The sequence below is a fragment of the Lacerta agilis genome, chromosome 6 (genome assembly GCF_009819535.1).
Source record: "Lacerta agilis isolate rLacAgi1 chromosome 6, rLacAgi1.pri, whole genome shotgun sequence".
NCBI classification, from domain to species: domain Eukaryota; kingdom Metazoa; phylum Chordata; class Lepidosauria; order Squamata; family Lacertidae; genus Lacerta; species Lacerta agilis.
Genome location: NC_046317.1, coordinates 66,026,583 through 66,040,756, shown reverse-complemented (window position 1 = coordinate 66,040,756; position 14,174 = coordinate 66,026,583). Strand labels below are relative to the sequence as shown.

Here is a 14,174-nt window from a genome sequence, read left to right as displayed (position 1 = left end):
TTCTACTGCACCTCTAAAGAATATTCCCTCTGAATCCTCTCTGAAGGCTGATGTATATTTTTAAACAAGAACTAAAAACCACAAAGTACACAGCCCTTCCACGTGATTATACCACTTCACGAGTGGGTGACGTGGCTTGTTTACACAATTGCTCACATCAAGTGTCCTGCCTGTGGAAAGCAGACATGTCAGAGGTAGAGTGTGTTCTAGCTGATTATTCTGCCTGACATTCAAGTTTTCTATCTGCAGAGAGATTTGAGTTGTTTTTTCTCTTTTACATGGACGACCACTCTAACTTCTGATCCCCCAGCTGCATTCTCAAGTGGTACAGTTCCTGAAGAGCCAGCTTTCTCTGGAAGGGTACTTCCAAGGAAGCCAGAGCTTGCTCTCGCATATGTTCTACTCAGTGATGTATGTACTGTGACCCAGAATTGTCCTACCTTTCAGATCACATCCCTGAAGAAGTGTGACATACAAAGAGTTGCAATACACACAGATCTGGGCTACTGAATCTGGAGGTGGGGAGCAGCAAAACTTGCCTACTCCCCAAATCCCTCAGCAAAGCAGAAGAGTCAATGAAAAGAGAGATCCTTTGCTGGAGCCCTGAAAGTTGTTTGTATGAGCAGATAATGCACTACACTGGATGCTGAAGGATCCCCATAAATACATTTTGTCTGGAATAGGGTTGACTCACAGCAACTAGCAACCATCAAAATATTTAGTAGAGCACTGGCAGCAACCAGTGGAGAGTGTGCCATAGGAGAAGCTCTGCCCTGAGATATGCAGCAGGCACACAACCCCCTGCCTCCTGTGGAACTTGGAATGTTCTGCAGCACTGAAAAGATGGTACCTCTTCTACCCATTCACTGTCTCATCTGTATTTTCATTCTATGGGCTCTGTGTTTGTTCACCTCTGCACTCGAGAAATTTCCTCTCCATTAAACTAACTATTCTTACAGAGGCAAGTTGATCACAAAGGGTTTTGAGATTTCCAGTTGAAAAACAAGCAACAACAAATGACAGAAGCAACTCTTCTTAGGAATAGCTACAGCAACCCATTGTGTGGGGTACGGAGAAATGGAAACAGACTGGAATTGTAGACATGGAGGACTCAGCATACCCTTTCTGTGAATTCCTGGTACTCAACTGCACCACAGCAGCCAAGCACAGAGGCTGATACAAAGCAACAATTGTTCTGAGCCATGGAGATGGCATCAGAGGCCTGAAGATGAAAAAGTCCAGGTCTACTGATGCATTTCAGTAATCATGGGAAGTTTGATGCACGTGGGCAGGAAGGCAACACAGACCATGCTTGCATGGCTGTTTCCCACAGGTCAGGTGCAGGAGAACCAGTAGTGCAAAACTGTGCTCTTCTTTTATCAAGAGTGTCAGCACTCTGAATAGACCATACTGTGCACCACAGTGCAGGCTGGGTGCATGGCCCAGTGCCGGTATTGTATGTTGGGCACACCTGGGGGAAACTATCCATGCAAATATGGTTGCAGAGCAAATCCAGGGCTCTACTTGTACACAACAGCCTGGAGCACTTATGCTATGGTGGCATTTCCTGGTGGCAATTTTGCTAGCACCCTCCTCCCCGCCCTCTTTCTCTGTACACCATATTGAATGCCTCGTTCTGGGGAAATCCTATAGTACAGCTGTTCTGAGGGGAGTTCTTAAGGCTTTGAAACCAGCTGTCTAGAGTTTCCTGAAGGACTGCTGTTTTCCTTCCCCACCCCTAGACCAAGGCAGGGAGGGCCAAGCAGCTTTGTTGACACTGCACTCCCTAATCCCTCACTGTGATGCCTTTTTCACAAAGGAGAGAGATACATCTTCTCGAACTGGCGACACACACGCTCTCTCTCTTTCTCACACACACACACCCAATGCCATGGAAACAGCACAGTCTGCTTCACGAGACTCTGGCAACGTCCAGCTCTTGTAGGTCATGTTCCCACTGAGAGGGGGGAGGGACAGAAAGGTTTCCAGTGACCGAGAAACCACACCTCTAGCAAGACTCTCCCACTCTGTCCCCTGCCCATGTAGCACAGCCTCTGTGCTGCCGGTATCCCTGTTGAGCTAAGGTGAGACAGGAGGTGCATGGTGTCACCCTGGGTATCTAAGAGCAGAGCCCCTCATCTGCGGCTGGCTCAGAAGTAGCCAGTCCCAGAGGTGCCGGAGGGACTGGCAGTTCCAGCGCATAGGTTGCTCTTCCATCAGCACGGCAGCAAGCGCAGCCCTCTCACTCACTCAGAGGCCCTGCTTTCTCTTCTACCCGGCTGCCGTCAGAAGGGTGCAGCTTGCACCTGGAAGGGGAGTGGCGGACAGCTGAGCGCGACGGCCGAGCAAAACAGGAAGTCAGCGACTGGGAGCTGCAATCACAGGCCATGTCCTGCAAAGAGAGAGAGAGAAGGAAAGGGTAGCATGTGAAAAAGGATGGGCAACTTGAGATCTGTCGCAGCGTGGCAGTTAAAGGACATGAACCTTGTTCAAATCTCGCCCCAGCAAGAAACTCCCTACATGGCCTTGTTAAGGTATACCATTATGCTCTGACCCAACCCCTGCAACAAATCTGCAATATGGAGGTGATAGTGCAGTAGGACTTCACAGGGATGATATGAAGATAATGGTATTTGAAGCACTGCGAATAGCTGAAATGCACCATTCAAAGCCTAGCAAGAGGTAAAGTGATGTTTTTAACTAAATAGTTTAGGACCAGGTTATCGCCTTCTCCCACATGTACCTGCTTAGAGTTCCCCCTCAGAATGAAGTGAGGCAGGTAATTACCAGGAAGAGGGCCTTTTTGGTAGTGGCACCCTAGTTATGGAACAGGGAGGTTTGCCTGGTGCCACCCTTGTGGATTTTTCTGGAGCAAGACAATTCTGATTACCTGTGCCTTGTGTAAGCTGGGCTGACACAGCCCAACCCTCTGGAACTTGGCACACATGGGAAGAGAAGAGAGCAGGGAAGTTCCATTGCACAGCTAAAACTTGTTGCTGTAGCAGAACTGTTTAGCCATATGAATGCATTGCAAGAAAGGTTCCTGGCTTAGGTACAACTTGATTTCCAAGTCTGCTTTATTTCATGATGTCTGTGCCCTTTTAGATTACAATTCAGTCAAGGAGATTTGTATCATCTGCCTACATATTAATGCAAAAACAAACTGCAAGAAACCAGGACAAGCAATTCTAGGGTGAGATTCACCTACAGAGTCCTGTCAGCGTTAAGTCCTGAGCAAGGGATTCTGCTTGTGCAATTGGGCTTCCCTCCCTCCTCCCATGATGCCCCCAGAATTTGGGGGCGGGGTCAGAACCCCCAGAACAACACACAAGGGAGGAAAGGAGGGATTGTTCCGTCTGGCAAGCTGCAATGCTTGCGGTGGCAGAACATTCAACATAGCACATTGTTGAATTCCATCCTATAAGCTACTCATGATCTGCAAATAAGAAGCTGTAGAGTAAAAAAGGTGCGGATAAGTTAACAACACCCTTGATCTCACACTCAGAACAGGGTGTGTCCCAATGAGTCCACTTGCCAAACCTGACCCCATGTCTCTTTAAGCGCTTAGTGTTGGCCAAAGCAATATACGATGCCAGCTGTTGACATCCTTGCTTCTGGCCCTTGAAGTTTGCAGTGGATAGGAGATAATGCTATGCTACATTTCAGCTCAAAGAAGGGCTGGAGGTAGGGGCAGGTTAGCGGTGGGGAACCTTTTGGTTGGAACAACTGATGTAAATTATACTTTTGTACAGAAGGCTAGTTTCTATACACATACACACTATCCTCTATCCAGGCAGCCAAAAGGGGTTATCAGAGTTCAGATACATTTTAACAGGCAGAAGCACTTGGGGTGTGAAGAAGGGTCAGCAAGGGGTATATTCTGGTTTTGAGAGCCAGTTAGAGAGGCCTGGAAGGCCACATTTGGTCCCCAGGCCTGAAGTCTCCCACCCCTGTCTTAAAGCAAGCAAGCACTACCTCATTGGCAATAATAGCAGAGATGATGTCTGGCTCCTTTAAGGCTCTGTCCTTGCCACCTTGGCTTGGGATGGACAGCTTTGGTTCCTCGCTGCAGCTCTGCTTCAAGGGCTTTTTGTCAAGGACCTTGGGGGCGTTTTCAGACTGCTGGAGCACAACTGAGGAGGAATGCTCCGGCTTCTTGCTGCTGTTGTCTCCTCCTGCCGGGTCTTTTTTCTCTGGAGCCAAAGTGGGGCTCTGAGTTCTGCCACACACATTCCGGAAAAACTCCTGCACTATCCCGTACTTAGGAGTTTCTGGCTTGGCTTTGCTTTCCTGGCATCCTGGCTTCCAGATGGACTCTGTGCTCCCAGAATGCTCCACAACATTGAACAAGCTGGACAGGCCATCGTTAATGTTGCTGAGAACTGGGCTGTCTCTAGTGGTGGTGGAACGAGCCCAGGCTGAGCCATTCTGTTTAGTCTGATGGAGGTTCCACAGGCTTCGGTCCTTGGAGCTGTCCAGCTTAGAAGATGATCTTCTTTGGAGTTTCGGAGAGCCATACTTGGGGGAGCAACAGGGCCGTTCGATCCTGGAGTGGACTTTGTCCAGAGAGGTTGAGATCTGCTTGCTGCGAACGGATATAAGGGAGGAGCTTCGTGGGGACCAGCTCTTGCTGCTGTGTATGCTGCCCCTGGGCATGTCTGTCTGCAGACCGATGCTGACAGACTGGGTAGTCTGGGTACCAACACTGGCCAATCCCACTGTCTGGCTGGAAGTGCTCTTAACCTTTCTCTCCAGGGAGCTGGAGCGGATAGCTTGCCGGACACAGTTGGTGATCTCCTTCATGTCATCGCTCATGTTGCCAGAGATCTCAAGGTCATGCAGGGAAGGCGGAAATCTGGGTACAGGGGCCACAGGTTTCTCGCTAACAGTACTGCTGTCAAGCAGCTCTCGGTGCTGCTTGGAGAAGTTGCACAGCCACCGGCTGTACATGTTTTCAGAGCTGTCCGATTCTTCCTTAGGCTTGGCCATGGTGAACAAGAAGCCAGGTTCAACCATTATCTTCCCGTCTCTCTTGTGTACTAGGGGCGATTCCAACCTACGTACCACCGGTGGGCTATAATATATGCGGATCCCAGTCTTGTCGGGGGCAGTGTAGCTTCTCTGCACATGTTTCTGGGCCTGATCCTGCACAGAGAAGCTGCTTGTCTGGGTGAAGCTGCATGACGAGACATCCAGCTTCTTTGTGGTCAGGCTCTCTGGTGTGGGTTGCTCACTATTCAGATAGGCACAGTTATTGGGGGCAAACCCTGCAGGGTCCTTCAAAGTGTCAGGCAACACCTGTGTAGCTGGAGAGCCCTTTTTGCTGTGGACGTTGTCTGCGATGACGGGACTGGTTTTGCCAGAAAGATAAGGAGAACAGTCAAGCAAACTTTCAAATTCAGACATTGAGGAGACTGACTTGGTCCTGGATAGAAAAGAGAAGGGAGCAAGCACATTTATTAGGGAAGGTGTTTTATTTCTACCTCCAAGCTCTGTCCTTCCTAAGTAGAAGCTTTTTCCTGGTTAGGCTATATCTACTTTCCTGCTTCATGGTTCCTACAGATGATGGCCAGTTCTCCTATTATTTTCCAAGTCATCTCTTAAGATGACCAAGAAAGCAAGAAAAATAGGATGGAAGGCATGCCTTCAATAACGTCAGAATGGACAGAAGACAGATGGATGCCTGCAGACCTGCCTTTCAAATTTTGCATTCCAAACTTCCATTTGGACATTCTGACATTACAAACGCTAATGTCTTCTGCCATTCCCCACTATCTCCATTATCCCCCAAGTTATGAGTAGGGTAAATAATGTTGGGAATTGACCCCCAGTTCCATAATTGATACATGTGTGGAAAAGGCTGTGCATTGCTAAAACAGAAGTGAGAGTAACTGTGGTGAGTTCATTGCACTCACATTAATGTTACCTAATCCAGTTTCTCTCTCTCTATTTCTCTCTCTCTCTCTCTCTCTCTCTCTCTCTCTCTCACACACACACACACACACACTTACATGGGGTGTGATTCTTTGTACAGAGCTTTAGTGAAAAGGGAAACAACTAAATTTGCACTAAGAATCTCCTAAAAGAATCTATGGGGTACTATTTTGCTCAGACTCACTAGGAATTATTGCCTGCATTTTACATATTTTTTTCTAAATCAGGAGTGCGGAACCTGTGGCTCTCCAAATATCGTTGGGCTACAGTGCCCTTCATCCCTGACCAGCGTTCGAGACTTCCATTGTCCTAGGCGCATTTTGTGACAGGGAATTTCATATAGTGTGAGCAGTTTTTGAGCTCTGGGTGCAATGCTGCGCTTGAGATTTCAAATTAAAACTGCAGAGTGGTAGGAAAGGAGGACCTTTTTCTGCCTCCCCACTTGCAGCCACTCTCTGAAGACTGGAGAAGGGACCCTCATAAGAATATCAGGGGGGCAGGCAGGGGAAGTATGGCTTTTTTTGCAGTCTTCAAATGAGGCCTAGACCATGTGAAAAATGAACATAAGATTTTAGTTGCAGTTCATTCATTTTCAGCTTTGTATTCTTGTTATAAAAAAGCACACTTAGACACTCCATTGTGGCGCCTATAACCTAGGTTTAAGGTGCCATTTAGCTCATAGCTTTCATATCTCAGTTTCTAACACTGTCCCTGACCAGTAACCTTGCTGACTGGGGCTGATGGGCATTGGGAGCCTAACAACATCTGGGTGGCCACAAAATCCCTATCCCTGTCCTAAATAATCACCTACAGGGAACACAAGGAAGACAGGTGGGGGGGGGGGAAATAATAGCATACAGTGATTAAAAGGCAATACCACTATCAAGGTAACATATTTTGTGTTTTCAGCAAGGGAGTAGAATAAAAGCATGGTAAGAAATATGAGCATGCATACCATTTACTTCTGTACCTGAAAGATGCAATGAGGGTCAGATAGTTCCATGGTAATATGCATTTTGTGTATTTACACTTGCTGAAGGCAGAGGAATGGAGGCTGGTAAATTATACAGGCAGAGGAATGGAGGCTGGATGCAAACAACCAAGCAGTCTATATTTTCTGCCCCATTGTGGCATCAGGTATTGCCAGCTACCAGTTTTGCACAGAGAAGGAAAACATGTGCTTTTCTCGCCAGTCATCGAGTTTGAGTATGGCTAGAGGGGTCTGCTGACTATTTTCCAGATGGTGAAGAGTTGAAGGAAGAAGCAAAACTTAGAAGCTGCACACATCTCACCTTTTTAAGTTGCTTCCTTTCATGTCTGTTTCGGAAACAGTTTCTTTGTCGGTGATTTTCTCATTGAGAGTCTGAAAGGAACATTAGAGAGGCCTTTTATCATCAGTGGTGCCTTGCAACATCATGGCAGGCCTAGAGAAGCTTAGCTAAAGAGGGCAGAAGGGTCAGCTTCCCAGAGGAATGTAAGGCTTCACTTTGCACTTAAGCAGCAAAAAAGTGTTCTGTGGGGATTTCCCCTAAATCTCAGAATTCAGTGCGATGTCAAGAGCTCAGTCAAAATACTCATTGCTCTAGGTCATGGGTAGGCAAACTAAGGCCCGGGGGCCGAATCCAGCCCAACTGCCTTCTAAATGTGGCCCGAGGACGGTCTGGGAATCAGCATGTTTTTACATGAGTAGAATGTGTCCTTTTATTTAAAATGCATCTCTGGGTTATTTGTGGGGCATATTTGTGGGTTATTTGTGGGGCACATTCATTTTTAATTTATTTTTCAAAGTATAGTCCAGTCCCCCACAAGGTCTGAGGGACACTGGACTGGCACCCTGCTGAAAAAGTTTGCTGACCCCTGCTTTAGGTGTTACAGTTTTCATAAAAATGCACTTCAAAGTCAGCTGAAATCTGAAGTCCTATTAAGAGATCAAAAATAGCAATCATGACCAAGGCTAGGATATTTTAATGCATGCAAGGAAAATTCATCAGATGCAGCATTCCTCAGCGCAAAGGTGCAGAGATGGAAATAGCTGACCCTGTTGAATTTCTGTCTGTCACACAGCCCCTCTCAGGAAACACATTCCTAATATCCTCACCATAAGTAGTAAGAGACATTTAACCTATTTAGTGAATGTCTTGCTGAACTAGGAGGAGGTCTAGCTAATCCTGTGTCCAAAGCAGCCAACCATAGGCATCTGGAATGCTCACGAGTATTGTGTGTGATCACTCCCTTATAATTTGTCCCCAGCATAATTCTACAGCTTCCATCCACCCTTCTGGGGCAAGGTTTTAGTTCACACCCGACGCACGTCATCTCTGCCTGAATTTTACAGGTTAGGACAAAGCCATTCCTGCCCAGCTTACCTCTTTCCAGCTACTGCCATGCTTCTCCATTTCAGAGTTTTTCAAAGCCCAGAGGTCAGCTCCCTTCTGCAGCTGAAAGACAAAGCAATTCTAGTGCTGGGCCTGCACATAAGAGCCGATTTGTCCTCTAAGTGGCATTGCTGTGGACAATAACCCTTTTTTTTGTTCAGTTTCTAATGAGTGCACTGCAAGGTTCAGCCCCTGCAGGGACATCCCACTGGCATCAGAGTACTCGGGGGATATTGGGTGTTCCTTGCAGCACCCACATATTTCTGGCAGAGACATAGTTTCAAAAAATCAATCGCTAATAGAGAAACTGCAGCTTAGGGGCAGATGTGTTGCTTAGGATCCATTTTGACAGAGGGTCAGGCTGGGGATGAGTCAATGAAACATTAACTGCTGGCAAAGGAATGTGTCCAGTGTGCCACTGGGGGACAGACGGATCTATTCCACCATTGCAGATCACGCAAAATCTACAGGGGAGATGATAGAGGGTCTCAGTTTTATTTAGGTGCCTCATTTGTAGCCTACTGATGTCCAAAACACACATGCATCTACAGTAACATAGCTGGTTCACAATTCATGAACCTTAATTTCTCTGCATTGTTTGGGGTGGGATGTGTGGTGGTGGAGGGAAGGCGGGGCTTTTGTGTCTTTAACAGCTGTGAGGCAGGCAGAAATGCAACAGGTCAAGCCTCTTCTAGTCTGGAAATTTTGAGGAAAGCTTAATATGTTGACACTCTGGCTGTCAGTAAGCTTATTAACTGTGTGTGGATCCTGATTTATCTTTGGGCCCTGTACCCATCTGCAAAAGAGGAGATCAAATTGCAAATAATGCCAAGTGCAGTCAGATTATATGCAAATTTATCTTCTTATATAAGGTTGTATCAAATGTTAGTCCTACTCAGCATCACCCAGTAGAACTTTGTTGGATACTGGAACCAGAAAATCATGTTGGCATCTCTGCACATGAGGGGGTTATGTGTGTTGGAGATTCATTCCCCGTGTCTGCAGTCATGGGATTGTTGTCTATCACATGACGGTGTATGTTTTCATTCCACAGAGTGGGAAGTGATGGAGACAGGATGTTTGTGTTACTGTGTTCCGTGAAAAGGGACTATTGTCCTTTGTTCTTTCTCTTTGCTGTCTGATGCTAGAGAGAGGGAGCCATGTTGTAGTGCTCCGTGTGTGTTTATATGTAAATAAAGTAGATTAGCCAAAATGCTGAGTTGATGAGGTGTGTTTACGCATGCTGCAAAGACTCTGCGGATCCCTAAGTGTGCTGATGCTTCTTGGTATCAGTTGCTGTGATGTTCGGACAGAAAAAAGCTTTTGAAGCTCCCGAATGATCGACCAGGAGGGAGAGAACATGCCAGCCGGGCATGAGTCTCTGCTAGGGTCCTACATGAGAGTAGGACGCTCCTGATAACAATGTGTACCCCACTAGCATGTGTGCTGCATGCAAACACATGCATGTATTAATGGGAACAAGGAAGCCTAGGAGATAGGCATTTGTTGGCCAGCATCATTATCCTGATTCATATTATTATTATTATTATGCTTTTACCTGGTCCTTCCTCCATAAGGCTCAGAAGGCATACAGAGTTGTCCTTCTCCCAACCACCTTGAGAAGTAGGCTAGTGATAGTGATTGGCTAGAAGTCACCCAGGGAGTTCCGTGGCTGGGCAGGGATTTAAATCCAGGACTGGACTCAACCACAACACTCTGCCTCTATACCCACACTTATGCTCATGCAGGGACATCCATTGCTGCCAGCCTATATTGATTCTGCTAAGGGTAATGCACATTCTATTCACACTTGCTGAAATACTCGCTGATACTCTGGAGAGCGAGTTGCACCCACACAATGTATTCCGTTCTCACCTGATTTATTTTGTTCTGCAGCTCCTTCACTTGCTGCTCTGCCTGCTGCTGTTCGTCTTTGAATCGGTCCAGGAGCTCCAGCTTCTCCTGGTCCCAGTTCTTCTCGCTGATCTGCAGCTGCTTGGTCAGGTCCATGACGGCGCTGTACGACTCAGCCAGGAGGTGCTGGTGCTCCTCCCGCTCCCTCTTCAGAGCTGTCTTCCAGTCAGAGAGCGCTCGCTCTGTCAAGCCTTTCCCAGGCTTGGACTCCAGCTGTGCGGGACAAAGGGAGTGGCTGTGTCAGGGAACCCAATTAAATCAAAGGCCGCAGCTTCCTTGCCTTTGTCTAAGATTGGTTATGGGAGACTGTTTGGCTTGCTGTGCTGGAAAGGTGGACAGGTACAATGGAATATATTCATGGTAGAATTACTGGTTAGGAATTGGAGGGAGATGGAGCACTTCATATCCTTTCTCCAAAGCAGCCAATATTTAACACTGTCAGAACAAGGTACATGTCAAAGTAACTAAAAACTTGGTTATGTTCCCCTTTTTCCATTTGGCAAAAATCAGACTTGGGCCACATTCACACCATACATATAAAGCACTATGATGCCACTTTAAACAGACATGGCTTCCCACAAACAATTCTGGGAACTGTAGTTTGTTAGAGGTGCTGGGAGTTGTTAGGAGACCCCTATTCCCCTCACAGAGCTACAGTTCTCAGTGTGAATTAGCAAGCTGTCCCTCTTCACAGGGAACTCTGGGAACTGTATCTTTGTTTTAGGGAAGTATGGTGGTGAAGAAACAGGCAGTGGAGGGAAGGAGATCAGGGCAGCTGGCAACCTTGGTGCTGAAAAGTTGGGGCAATCCATGGCTATGTTTGACAGCTCTGTGCAGCCAGAATCGGGTGACTGGACAGCCCCATGATCTCCAGCTTCTTCTTCGACAGCTTCCTGAACTGCACAGCTAGCTATCAATTGCAGCCAGAGACTGTGCAGCTGGCCAACCCCATGATCTCCATCTGCAGTGACTGCACAAGTGAAGTGCAAGTCCCAATCTGACTCTGGGTAAGGCTGAAGGGGCACTGTACTTGCCTTTAATTGGGATTGTTCTCATTCAAGCAGTGGTTCTTGCATTTTTGAGCACCGCTGCTTTAAATTATTACCTATTTCTAGCAGGAATTAATACTAATAAGCATGCGTCTGGGACCCAATGAGAGGGCTATAAAGGCTAGCTTTTTAGATGTTGCACATCATTAGTCCACTTGCAGGAGTATGAACTGGGCTTCAGCCCTTTTTATGGAAGGAGCTACTTTAAGGAGAAAAATACTCAGGTTTTCTAAAGATATGGATCAGCTGGATTAGCTGATGAAGCGACTGGCTGTCTGGAAACAGGGAGATAAACAGGTTCCATAGCATGAAGGAATGGCTCCCATAACAATGGAGATAGAGGCCGGAGAACTGTTGGAGAAATAGTTTGTTCCCATAACATACTAACCGTAAACTGCCACAGTCAGAAAGCAAATTATGGTATTCCCCTTTCGAATGTGATAGATTAATTGTTATTGCTGATGCAGAAGAAATAGAGGATAGTGTTAAATCCTATTAGAGCTTCTTATTTGCTTGATGTTTTGGGAGACACATCAAAGGCCGATAATACTTCCAGGACTCTAGATGTCTCTGGAAATACCTACGGTCTCTGGAGGACTCAGCAGCTACAGCGCTAAATCCTACTGAAAACCTCTGTGAATTAGCTCCCTCATTTATCTATATGTAACAGTGACCATGAGGATGATTACCACACTCCTTCAATTCCACTTAAAACATTGTGCAAAAGCGACTGCTGCTTCTGAAGTGTGGTATGTTAATAATGGCAGTAAAACATTTCTATAGTGGTAAACATCTCCATAGGTAATACGCTTTTCAGAGGTGGAAAAAAGGAGGAAAAAACATGAAATCTGAAATTATTTACAGAACAGAATAGCTCACAGCAATCCTAGAATATTTAGATGAAACATGCCAATCAAACATACTGATATCAATTAGGACATGGCTAGCAAAAGGCTATTTCGTTTGTGGATCTAAATATATTCAATAAAAGCCACGCTGCCCAGCAATTTCTGAAACAGGAAGCGTGAACTAGAGCAAGGAAGAGCCAGCATCAAGGGACTTCCAAAGCAGACACAGAGACAAAAGCCTTGGGAATGATTGACTCAACAGTGCAATCAATTCCCTTCTGGGCAGGCAAGGCCCCCAAATCTTGATGCTCAGCAAGTGAGCTCTTGTAATCAGCTCACAAACAGAATATGGTCACCCAGAAGTCAGAGACTCTCCAACAGTCTTTCCTTGCATATGATGGACTGAAGGTGAGTCGGCAGCCTCTGCCAAAACTGCTTACGGGTGTCCAGTAACAAGCTAACTGCATGCTGATGCCAAGGAAGTTGGTTACATAACTGCTGTCTGGGAGATTAGCATTAAGGGCAATAAGAATCCTTGGGGTTAACACTTTGCACACTACCCATTGTGCCAGCTGTGTGAGATCAGAGGCAAGCACAACATACTAGGTGTGCAAGTTAAATGCAAGCCCCAACAAAATAAAGGCCACAGCACTGCACTTCCAGAGAACAGCAAGCTCATTCTAGGAGCCCCCTTTCTCAGGCCCACAGGCACCTGACAGCTCAGACAGCTGAATAGGAAATGATTACTCTAATCAGATAATAATTGGACATGTTTGCTGCATTTATGCATAGCAGCAGTTCAGTGCAGATGCCATTCTGGGTGAGTAAACAGATAATGGGCATCTGGGGGAATCCATGAAAGATCTAATAATGGCATCTCCAGAGCAAAGTACCAGCAAGTGGGTTGTTACTTCAGACTTCATTATTATAACCCTAATGTGTCTTCATGCAGCTGCTGAAATGAGGCCGTAATAAAAAGAAAGTAGCATCAATTTACAAGGGCTCAACCACGAGCTGCCACCTCATTGTATAAGTAAGAGGAGAGATTATGACAATGAAGGACTAATGCGTCAGCAGCTCTATTCCTTATCCCCACCCCACCCCCCACTTGCCTGTTCAATGGCAGAACAAGGGTGCAGAGGAGCCACAGTAGGAACAATAAATGCTCCTGGATTTGCAGAATGACCGTACACAGTGATATGTTGATTATAGCACTACTTTATCTTCTAAAGCTATGCTGGAAAAACCTGTGGCACTCCTGGTGTTGTGTGAGTCCCGGCCTGGGCAATGGTAAGGGATGGTGGTAGCTGAAATCCAACAACATCTAGAGGGCCACACATTCCCCATCTCTGTTCTAAGGACTCATGCAGGCAGCAGTTTCTACATTTCTTGGGCCCTAGGATAATACCATGCTTAGCATAGGGAGTCAGCTGCGCACACTGTGCAACCCGAGCTCCTGGTGAAAGCGCATCTTGTCCAATGCCAGTGCAAGACGAAGTGTTCCACACAGCTCTGTTGCAGGGGGATAGCATTCCCAAGGCTCTGCATCAGTTCCATTTGGAGATGCCCTAGAAAACTATTCTAGTAGGTGCAGTATCTGTTTTATCACAACATTTATCAATTGTCTGGGCACAATGAATTTGTTTCTGGTAGCTGCAGCTTATTTACCAACTTATAGTCCATTAACAAACTTTCCTATCTGGGTGAAAAGCCAAATACATAAGTAGAGGGCTCAGGCGGTGCAGTCTAAACACTTTTATGTGCTTGCAAAAATTACTTCCCCCAAATCCCTTCCCAAACTACTCAATGTGTAGCATGTGAATTGCCAGCAACCTAAAAAGCAGGAATCTCCCAGAAGCAGAAGCTGACATGCGTTCACTACATGTAAGGCTGCTTGTGGAAGAAGTGGGTCAGATTTGTTAGGCTGGGGGAAACTGGGAGCCCGCTGCCTGCTCTCCTCCAATACTGTAAGCGTCTATGTCTGTTTTCTTCTCTGAGGAAGCTGTGCCAGTTCTCCACTTGTTGTATTTGTTCGGCTAGTACTTCACATAGAT

The 14,174-nt window shown here is 46.4% G+C and overlaps 1 protein-coding gene across 4 annotated transcripts in view; it reads right to left on the bottom strand.

The window, feature by feature from the left end:
* Nucleotides 1-463: 463 nt before the first annotated feature.
* The window catches only part of SOGA1 (suppressor of glucose, autophagy associated 1), an 82,707-nt gene continuing 68,996 nt past the window's right edge, over nucleotides 464-14,174 (bottom strand). For 3 of the 4 annotated variants that reach the window (XM_033153250.1, XM_033153249.1, XM_033153248.1), the window contains exons 11-15: nucleotides 10,185-10,436; nucleotides 8,301-8,372; nucleotides 7,227-7,297; nucleotides 3,976-5,425; nucleotides 464-2,392 (exon numbers count right to left, since the gene is read on the bottom strand). In XM_033153250.1, coding sequence (XP_033009141.1) covers nucleotides 2,243-2,392; nucleotides 3,976-5,425; nucleotides 7,227-7,297; nucleotides 8,301-8,372; nucleotides 10,185-10,436 — 1,995 coding nt within the window. In that variant the 3' untranslated portion in view covers nucleotides 464-2,242. The remainder of the gene's footprint in view (nucleotides 2,393-3,975; nucleotides 5,426-7,226; nucleotides 7,298-8,300; nucleotides 8,373-10,184; nucleotides 10,437-14,174) is intronic. The other variant, XM_033153252.1, reaches the window with a different exon arrangement.